Here is an 11,407-nt window from a genome sequence, read left to right on the forward strand (position 1 = left end):
ATATTATTATAAAAAAACGACATAATTATTGCCGTTCCCTACACATTATCATGTGCATCATCACCAGCACAACTGACATTCTTGTTTACACAGGCGCACCAGTGACTATGGCCCTTGCTGCGGTGCACGCATGCGCCAACACCAATACGATCTGCGCAGGCGCACTAGCGATCATGGCCCTCGCTGCACTGTGCGCATGCGCCGCCTCGTACACCTGGGCGGGCGCCTACCCTAATTATATCGAGCTGCCTACGCTATGATCTACTTCCGGTCCTGCGCGGAGGTCTCCCAGCTTTGGTCTAGAACAGTAACAGGAGCGGTAAGCACCAAAATCTTTATTTCTGCCCTTCCAAACTGAAACATCTGCACATACCGCCGGAACCCTATACTATGCTGTAAAAGCAATAATGGGATTTGATTGTTTATACGTGTAGGTATAAGGCCTGTTTATGTACCAATGTAGAGATGTTTACATATGCTAATTATGCCCAGTATACCATTGATTGGTTGCATGTAAGTGATGTCACTAATTGTCCAGCTGTCTTAGACATGTGATTTCCTGTTTCCTGTTTACATATGCTAATTATGACCCGCACACCATTGATTGGTTGCCTGTAAGTGATGTCACTAATTGTCCAGCTGTCCTAGACATGTGATTTCCTGTTTACATATGCTAATTATGACCAGTACACATTGATTGGTTGCATGTAAGTGATGTCACTAATTGTCCAGCTGTCTTAGACATGTGATTTCCTGTTTCCTGTTTACATATGCTAATTATGACCCGCACACCATTGATTGGTTGCCTGTAAGTGATGTCACTAATTGTCCAGCTGTCCTAGACATGTGATTTCCTGTTTACATATGCTAATTATGACCAGTACACCATTGATTGGTTACACCATTGATTGTCACTAATTGTCCAGCTGTCCTAGACATGTGATTTCCTGTTTAAATACCTGTATACTTACCATTACAGCATTCCTATCTTTGAGAAAGGGTCGTCCGACCCGAAACGCGTTAGGAGGATATACTATACATTCCTGTACTTTTGTTTTACCATTCTGGTTTTATCAATAAATTATTTGGATTTGTAACCAGTGATACATTTGCTGATACTCTCAGTCGGTGGTCAGCGCCCGTAGAATCTAGCCAACCCATCCTTATATATTGTATACCGCTGACTCCGCTTCTTGGAATTGGCGTCTTCGTTTTTGGGCTAGAGGAGCAGCAGACTGGGACCGCGTCCATTCCCTTGCTACCCTGTTAAAGGGCTTGATGCATACTAGCCAAGGTGGCTAATGGTGAGCACCCAATTTGGGACTTTCTTTACATTCACTAATTGCCTTACGATATCACCCGAGGCGCCGCCCTCCGTTGTCTCTGTTTTTTGTCTTTATTTTTTATTTTTTATTTTTTCCAGTCTATACCCGTCCGTGTCCCCATACAGCAGTTTACCAACACATATGGGGTGTCTACATATTCAGGAGAAATAGGGTATTACATTTTGTGGAGCTTTTCGTTATTTAATCCATTGTGATTTTTCATTTTATTTTTGGGCCAAAAGGAATGTATTGTCCAAAAAAATTACAAATTGTAATCATCCAAACAGTTTGTCTTAGCTTTGCATATATACATCTACATACACATCATCTATTACTTTTTATATTTTGTCTGGATTGCCTTTATATTCATGTCTACTACTTTTCCACCAGCTGTAAGGTACATTTTATGTTTGGACATACTCTTTTTTGGTGGGGATCTAGGACATTTGCAGTGGTACTTACACTTTCATATGTTTAGTCCCTGCTTTTCATTAGGTGGTTTTTTTTCACCTTTTAAATTGGTTTTATTGCTCTCTGCTGTAATGTTTATATATTTGAAGAAAATAATTTTCCACACGCCTGAATGACACATTCTTTTTTTCTGAATGGTTAGACATTGGGGCACATTTACTTACCCTTCCGGAATAGTTCACTTAAAGTGGATTGTCCGGCAATAATGCACTGTGCCGCGATTCACTAAGATCGTGCGGCCAATATCCTGCATCTGTCGCTTCCCCGCTCAGGTCCGCTGGAGTTCACCTTCTTCCTGGTGCATGTAAGTGCTTGATCTTGTGACACAATTTGAAAGTTAAATCCCACGCTCAGTCCGAATCAGTTGGGTCGTCCGACGGCATGACTCCCGATTTCTGTCGCACGAAAGCAGCGCAGCTGCACCAAAATATGATCGCGCATGACACAATCCCTGGTTAAATACCTTCCACAGCCGTGTAATCCCTGAAAACTTGAAAAATCAGACGATATTGCGACCGTGGACCCTTAGTAAATAAGCCCCACTATGTACATGTAGCCCAGTATCTCAAATTATATCTTCGTAAAAATGGGAATGATATTAGTTTGTATGAGATCCATCATAGATTTGGTTCTAGCAATCTAACAATAGAAGTTAAAAAAACCCTGCTTTTTAGTACTTTTTTTTTTTAAGTGCTTTTACTTTTTATACACAAGTAAAGTAGTCATATTGGTAATAAAGAGCTTAGTTGAAATAAAATAACAGAAATATTTTATAAAACCTCATCGAACATGTTTATTTCAGCTTTCACTCAGAACAGGAAAGGACGTTGTTTTGTTTAGGGCAAAAGAATTGATTGTGAGGAGACAGTGTTCCCTATAGAAGAATGGATAAATACTTGGCTGAATGGTTGTATATTAGAAAGCGATGCTCAGGGCCGGCATACAACTAAGATGACTCATGCTCCTTTTTTCTAACCTGGTCTTTTTTCGCTGTCCTTGTATATCGACCTTGTCTGAATAGTTTTAGAAGAATGTATGAAGCTGGGCTCACCTGAACCTCCTAGTTGGCCCCTGAGCTAGATGGGCCCCCAGCTAACACATGAGCGGTACAAGACAGTCCATAGAGATATTTTCAGAGCTATCATCCATCCATAAAACAGTATGGTTACATTATATATCATACTCCATAGTTTATTTTTCTATACTATATTTGGAGACTCAGATGGCATCTAGATGCAGTGTCTCACCAACCGGTATCATCACTGGGCTTCACCTAAACCACGTTGTGAGGCCTTAATAACCAGTTATCTTGGAGCATGTTTCTTCTGCCTGAGGCCTGCTACGTTATGGACAAGTATCTATGGCTCACAGAACTAAGAAGGTCTAAGTTCAAGACAAGAACCAGTCAGCAGGTTGCTGACAAGCCCCGATGACCATATCAATCTCTGGAAAGGGTAAAAAGTAGTGATGAGCGAGTATACTCGTCCGAGCTTGATGCTCGGTCGAGTATTAGCATACTCGGACCGGCTCGTTGCTCGGACGAGTATTTGCCCTGCTCGATAACGAGCATTTAATTAAAAAAAAAGAAGTGAAGAACAGTAAAAAAATACAATTAAAACATTTCATTTAATCATTTAATTGAAGAAAACAGTGAAAGAACACAGTGCAGAATAGATTGCAGATGTTCGGGAACATCTGCGATCTGTTCCGGAGACACGCGTGCAGAACGGTGTTCTCCGCAATAGTATTTGAAGAACAATATGTGTGAAGAACACATTAGAGATGTTTGGCAACATCTGCAAGTTGTTCTCTACACATATTGTTCTTCAAATACTATTGCGGAGAACACCGTTCTGCACGCGTGTCTCCGGAGCAGATCGCAGATGTCTCGGAGACACGCGTGCAGAACGGTGTTCTCCGCAATAGTATTTGAAGAACAATATGTGTGAAGAACAACTTGCAGATGTTTGGAAACATCTGCAAGTTGTTCTTCACACATATTGTTCTTCAAATCCTATTGCGGAGAACACCGTTCTGCACGCGTGTCTCTGGAACAGATCGCAGATGTTCCCGAACATCTGCAATCTGTTCTGCACTGTGTTCTTTCACTGTGCTCGTTCAGTTTATAATTTTACTGAAAAATGCTCGGGTCTCCCATTGATTTCAATGGGGCTCGTTACTCGAAACGAGCACTCGAGCATTGGGAAATGTTCGGCTCGAGTAACGAGCACCCGAGCATTTTAGTGCTCGCTCATCTCTAGTAAAAAGCAAAAAAACTACTACTGAGAGAATTGTGTGTCTTCCACATTTTTGCACATGGCAGTCAGGTCATATTTGCATGTCTGTAAACAGACTGACTAGTTGTCACTCCACCATTATTGGGTCTGAGGTAGAGGTCACAGATTTCCATGCTTCTTGGTATACAATAGCCACAGAGCAGATGCACTTTTGTTATATACTGTTGTTTTGCTCAGCTGTATTACACTTTATGTGACTTAATAGCTTTGATTGTAGATTCATTCATTAGCATGTATTACAGTTGTTAGGTGAAGCAGACAATACATGGCCAGAAATATCAAAATCCATCCATTTTTGGAGATTTTATGATAATCCTCTGCTCATTGTATGAGGATAGAAGACATAAAGCACCAAAAATACTATTGAATCAGTTTCTGTTTCTGCAGTTTTGCACTTTGAATACTAGAATATCCTTTTTAGACCTTTCTTCACAGGTGTCACAGGAAGCGAGACTGGAAGTGTTTTCACACTTTTTCAGTGCATAATTCCTGGCACAGTGCAACATTGCACTTCATACCGAAATAGAAAAGGATAAACAAAAAGACGTAAAACATCGCATGTATCAAAGGAATGTTTTTGCAAACTTCTTGTGCTGAAGATACAACAGAAGATGTTGGAGCATGCTTCATATTCCAGTAGAAAGTGAAATTTATCAGATGCTAGAATATAGTGGCTGAATTTTCGACAACTTCTTTAGCCTTTCTATTGCTGTAGAGTTGTCGCATCTCCATCATATAACTTGCTAACTCCACGACTTGTGACTGCTGTTGGCTAAGGACTTGCCTAATCTATCTGCCACATTGCAACGCCACCTTCTTTGTTCTACTCCTTCCTCCATAAGCACGCTCAGTGGGAGCGACATGGAAGGAGTGGAGGTATACAATATTGACCTCCTGTATCAAATTATACAGTGGGTACAGAACACCATAGTCAACAGGAGTAGAGACTCTAGAGAGGGAGGAGAGCACACATATCAGAGTCAGTAGGAGAGGTAGGATGTGGGTAATCACACACTGTTAGCATTGGCACCACAAGGCTTAACTTGCTTATTGGTGGGGGTCTCAGTGATGGAACCCACATGGATCACAAGAATGGGATTCCGTATTATCAAAATGAATAGATCAGCCAGTTGTGCACGAGCTCTATTCATTGCTATGGCACTGATGAAAATAGGCAAGTGCTTGGCTATCTCTGTCATGTGCCTCTCTATTCTTTTTGGGTGCAACGGGGGTACATAGGACCCAAAGGGGATCCAAAGGGGTCCGATCACTAATCAGCAAATTTTCCCTTGTCTGGTGGATAGCGATAACCTTTTTGTCACTGGTTTAAGCAGAAGATAAAGAGGAGATCGCTAAGGGTTTGTTCTTAGAGGGGGGCTCCTATCCATATGCCCTTTTTGAGATCATACATTAGGGCATCGTAGGCATCATCACCCGACACTCACTTTAATTGTTCTATGCATCTTAATTTTAACAAACACTTAAAATTCATGACCTAATATCAAGTAGCATAATCTCCGGATATTTTTATCTCCACAGATACCTATGGAAAACTCTCACTCTTAAATTCTGTTGGCCATGAACTTTCACGCTGTAAAACATCCATACGAAGGGGCCAGCCAAATCCAGTCTACAAAGAAACCTTCATTTTTCAAGTGGCTTTGTTCCAGCTTACTGACGTCACACTGATGATTTCCATTTACAACCGACGCACCATGAAAAGAAAGGAGATGATTGGCTGGATCTCTTTGGGTCAGAATAGCAGTGGAGAAGAGGAGCAAAGTCATTGGTTGGAAATGAAGGACTCGAAGGGTCAAGAAGTGTGTCGATGGCATACTCTTCTCGAAGCCTAGTAAACTTTTACAGTTAGTGGGACGCATACAGAGATATAGAAATATTAAGGTGCAAATTGCAATGGGAAGCAAGTCTAAAGGCACAATATATTTTAACTGTACTCTGGTTTTTAGAAGAACATGTCATGTGATATAGAATTAGCACTTTTCCAGATTAACAGTGGACCTCTTGTGCCAGTACAAGTCAATGGTTAGCACGTGATACATGATATTATGAAGCAGGCCCTCTACAATGATTATGACAATACCATAGAAGTAATAATTGATATGTAGTAAATTGCCACCATTATTTTTCTAAAAAAAATCATAAATCGAAAAATTAAATCAAAAGCAGGCACAGATGCAAGAAAAAAAAGTACTGGGAAATAACATTCGATAAGAGACCAACACAACCTATCTAATGAATAACAAACAAGCGGCTGCACTGCTATAGTATTTTGTGGTGCATATTGAGTAACTATCCACAGCGCAGGGAGAAATGGGAAGCAAACCTTTAATTGTAGAGGGAATATGTCAGCAGGGTCATCCAAACACAGCTGCAGTGTTGGGTATTGGTCATGGAGATCTTTATAAATATACCTTTGTGTGTGCTTTTGGTAGCAGCAGCAGGACTGTGGAAAATGCAAGTATATTCCAGGATCGTAGCTGGAATTAGAGATCTCTTCACTCATCACAGCCCCCCCCCCCTTAAGTAGCTATTGTAGTATTCAGAGTTGCCTGCTACAGTGATAACTCTTAGCAGAAGGGAGGAGCTGTCCAGCAGGACCAGATCTCCCACTCTGGTGACCCAGGGGGCTTCGAAGCAGGGGCGTAACTTGAGAGGGTGCGGTCGCAACCGGGCCCAAGAGGTTTAGGGGGCCCCTATGGTGTCACTTTCCCATATGAGAAGACTATTACTATAAACCATACATTATAGTGGGGGGCCTTGGGCAGACTTTGCACTGGGGCCCATCGGCTTCAAGTTACGCCACTGCTTCTAAGTTTCTTAAAGGGAGCGTTATGGTCTGCAAACGTTGTAATTATTAAGGGAACAAGGTACAAATTTAGGAAGAATGTAGAGGAAGCAGCCAGTGACCTCAAGCTAAACAGATGTTGGTTATTGCAATCACAGAGTAACACAAGTAAATCTATTAATAAGCTGTGGTATGACCTAAAGAGTATAGTGCATACAAGGCATCCTGGAAATATTAATGATCTGAAGAAGGTTGTTCATGCAAGTCTTCTCATAGATAAAATTTGTAGGGAGGAATGGAGGAATAGTCCCAAATCTAAAGGTTAATACATTTAAAGGTTCACTTATATTTCTCCCTGAATTGTGAACTTGTATGTCATGCACTTGATAAAAGTTATGAACACTAGGTGTATGCTTATGTTAGTTACATTATATGGTAATTAATGGAGAATCCAGGCTATTCCAAAGGGTTAATTTTTTCTTGCATCTATACCAGTGGTGGATAACCATTGGCACAGGTGCCGCCAGAAGTGGCACTCAATACTCTCTCTGTGGGCGCCCAGGCCATCACACCTGCCAGCCAGGGTATCCTGCTTTTCCAGGTATCCTAGGACATGCCGGATTCAGCGCTGTTTAAAGGGACACATCCTGGGCTTCCTGAAAATGCAGGAAAATTCCTGCTCTGAGCCAAGCAATTCTTCCTGGAACCTTCTTTCTATTTTATTGGTGTCCTCAGGATGCTGATACGATTAAAAGCTGTGACAGGGCAGGGAGCTATGAGTTACTGCTTACATTGCTTTGTTGACAATTTGAAAAAAATAAGTGGGTTTTGTTTTTTATTTGGGCACTTGGTGCCTAACAAGTTCGCCATCACTACTCTTTTTCATTGGCACAAAGAAAATTCATATATTAGTAACAAAAAGTATCATCTCAGCTTTTTATGTTAAATTCCAGGGATTTGCATTTTGAATTCTTGAATGAAAGTCAAAAAACTAAATTCATGCTGTTCCTAATATGATGGGATCTGTATGTACAAATTCTTCTCCCCTATAGATTTTATAAAAGTTAGAACATACATAGGACTTTTCCTCAGCACATGAATAAAGAATCATTAGACATTGCATGGTAAAATATGTTTTCTCTATGTATGGCTCAAAGACATGACTACTTCCTTTCAAAAACAGCGCCACACTTGACCATGGTGTGTTTTGGTATTGCAGCTCAGGTGTATAGAATTGAATGGAGCTAAGTTGTAACACCACACACTTTCCATGACCATGCAAGGAGCTTCCGTGTTTTTCAAGCACCAGACAACCCCTTTAAAAATTATTCAAAATAAAGCATCATAGGAGTCATGCTACAAGCAGATACTGGAGGCTGGGAGTAAGCAGGTATAGTATGTATCAGTAAGCACAAAGTAGTGAGTCTGTAGCGTTTTCCAATCTGGCTGGCTAGCAGAACATACTGGGAGTTGTAGTTTTGGAACATCCGGAGATACATGGCCTTTAGACGGTCGTGTACTTAGTGCGTGATGTGTCCATTATTTCTTCTACAGAGCCACTGTTGGTATTTGCTGACATCTAGTTTTTATGTATATAAGCACAATGTCATCCCGTGGACACAAAATACATTGCATTTAAAAATATTGGTACAGTATATAGAGGTTGAAAGAAAATAAAAGGGGGACAGAGATCTACAACATGGGGTCTGGTCACAAAAATTGCATATATATAAGTGATGACTATAACAATAGCTACTGTCATATAGTAGCGTATATATATCACTGCATGAAACATTGTCTCTACACTAGTATTTTTAATGATTTGGAATGTCTTTGATACGGATTTAGACTGGATTCTATATTTTCAAGCTGCATGGAAAGCAATAAAGAATATAATTTACAAATTTGTTTTTTTATCATTACTGTATAGAAGAGAAACTTTCACCACCTCCACTATCTCCAACATACTATAAAGGGCAACTGTAAACTTTCTAAAGTTTTATCCCTAGCTGCAATAGCTGAAAACTAACATTTTTCCAATATAAATTCATTACCTTATTGCAGCTGTTTCTCTGCTATCATCCTGTTTCAACTATCTCTCATCAACCTGGCATTCTGGTTGCTAAGAATGATCTGTAAAGTAAAAGAGGAGGCAACGGGAGATGGAGTCTACAGCTTGAGAAGTCACAGAAGGGAGAGGTGGTGGGGCTATGCATTGAGCTAGTTTTGGTTCCTGCTCAGATTACAGGAAGCAGCAGCAGCTCCATCATGTCTGCTCTGTCTACACTCTGCTTTCATGTTCCCAAACACAGTCAACTTCCTCCCCCTGCAGCTGCTCAGTTTATTTAGGAGCTATTATCATCATTTTCCGCTTTCCCTGCACACACCAACTTCTCTCCAGGCTTTGACAAAACTGTAGTTGAGTCCATGAAGAGAAGGGGGTAAGTTCAGAACAGTCTGATATATAGGATGAAACCTATTCACTTCTGTATGTGCTAAGTCTCCTCCGTTCTCTGTACTCCCCATCCCACATTGTCCTTGGATGAGTGGAGAGTAATAGCATCTGCTGAACAGCCTGTCTGACTCATCCATCATAGCAGATAATAAGCATAGTAGTGATAAGGCTGTATTAGATTATAGGTCTATGTGTATAAATTTAGGGTGTATATGTGTGGGCAGAGACAGATTATGGGGAGGGCTCCTGGCAGGGCCGCATCTGCCATGAGGCGAGATGAAAATCTCGCCTCAGGCGGCAGAATGCAGAGCCCTTTAAAGGGCGGCGAAATTTGCCACTCTAATGTGGGCGATTCGGGCGCCTGTTGTCGCCCGAATCGCCCACTAGATAAATAAATCGCACCTGTCTCTTTAAGAAACAGGTGCGATTTACATGCGGAGCAACGCAGCGCCTTTCTGGCTGCTGGCTTCGCTCCGTACAGTGCAGCGTTACAGGCGGCGGCGGGAAGATTAAGCTGCCTGGAGCCCTGGGGGTGTAACACACTGGATCCTCACCAGCCGCTCTCCACGTCCTCTCCTAAGCTGTTTGAGCCGCCGGGGACCATGGAGCTAGAGACCCGGAGAGACCAGCAGAGAGGAGACCCAGAGGCTCCAGGAGGACCAGCGCTACTCTCGGTCTGTCAGGAGAGCGATCTACTGTTGCGGCCCGGAGAGAAGATGGAGGTCAGAGCAGCTCTATAGGGCATATACACGTGTACCCAGCATCTGTATGTACCCCCTCCCCCTCGGCGTCTGTATGTGCCCCCCCCAGTGCCTATATGTGCCCAGTGTCTGTATGTGCCCCCCCAGTGCCTATATGTGCCCAGTGTCTGTATGTGCCCCCCCAGTGCCTATATGTGCCCAGTGTCTGTATGTGCCCCCCAGTGCCTATATGTGCCCAGTGTCTGTATGTGCCCCCCCAGTGCCTATATGTGCCCAGTGTCTGTATGTGCCCCCCCCAGTGCCTATATGTGCCCCCCAGTGCCTATATGTGCCCAGTGTCTGTATGTGCCCCCCAAGTGCCTATATGTGCCCAGTGTCTGTATGTGCCCCCCCAGTGCCTATATGTGTCCAGTGTCTGTATGTGCCCCCCCAGTGCCTATATGTGCCCAGTGTCTGTATGTGCCCCCCGCCAGTGTCTGTATGTGCCCCCCTCCAGTGTCTGTATGTGCCCCCCTCCAGTGTCTGTATGTGCCCCCCTCCAGTGTCTGTATGTGCCCGCCAGTGCCTATATGTGCCCAGTGTCTGTATGTGCCCCCCCCGTGCCTATATGTGCCCCCCCCCAGTGCCTATATGTGCCCAATGTCTGTATGTGCCCCCCTCCAGTGTCTGTATGTGCCCCCCCCCCAGTGTCCAGTCTGTCAAGTTTAATAAAACTGATTTGGGGCAATTAATATTTTGAGGCCTGGTAGTAATTGAACTTTGGGGCACTATATGGGAGGCTGTATATAATTTAACTGAGGGGATGGGCTATATATTGGGACCAGAAAGTAATTCAACAGGCTGGTGGACTATATTCAGGAACTGGATTTTAATAAAACTAGTGGTCAGCTGTATTTGGGCTGCAGTATATAACTAACCTGGGAGGGCTGTGTATGTGGGGCCAGATTTTATGTAAGATGGAGGAGATCTGTATTTGTGAGCTGTGTATAATTTAATAGAGGGGGTGTTGTATATTCAAGCCTTTAAATACATTAAAGGGGGGCTGTTTAGAGAAAATTATGGGAAATATTTATTAAGGGGTGCTGTATATATTGATTGGTCAGGGGGACACTATAAAATGATTAGGGACCTGGGACAGGATGGGATACAGTGTTGTTATCTAGGAGACTTTATACTGTAAGTGACTGTGGTATTTTTAGGGACGCCGGGTGGAGATGCTGCACAGAGCTGAAGATATCTGCCAGTGAATTCAGCCGTGATACGTCATGGATTGGAGAACCCGGAATAAAGTCCTTTCCATATGGAAGAGATTGTCATCTATAAGGTACTAGATGCAGCCAACACCTCTGTCA

At 42.6% G+C, this 11,407-nt stretch overlaps 1 protein-coding gene across 5 annotated transcripts in view; it reads left to right on the top strand.

Moving 5' to 3' along the window:
- Positions 1-8,803, top strand: part of SYT16 (synaptotagmin 16) — a 93,689-nt gene extending 84,886 nt beyond the window's left edge. For all 5 annotated transcript variants that reach the window (XM_072115831.1, XM_072115832.1, XM_072115828.1 and 2 more), the window contains one exon: positions 5,633-8,803. In XM_072115831.1, coding sequence (XP_071971932.1) covers positions 5,633-5,946 — 314 coding nt within the window. In that variant the 3' untranslated portion in view covers positions 5,947-8,803. The remainder of the gene's footprint in view (positions 1-5,632) is intronic.
- Positions 8,804-11,407: the final 2,604 nt, after the last annotated feature.

Source organism: Engystomops pustulosus, chromosome 7 (assembly GCF_040894005.1).
Source record: "Engystomops pustulosus chromosome 7, aEngPut4.maternal, whole genome shotgun sequence".
Taxonomy (NCBI): domain Eukaryota; kingdom Metazoa; phylum Chordata; class Amphibia; order Anura; family Leptodactylidae; genus Engystomops; species Engystomops pustulosus.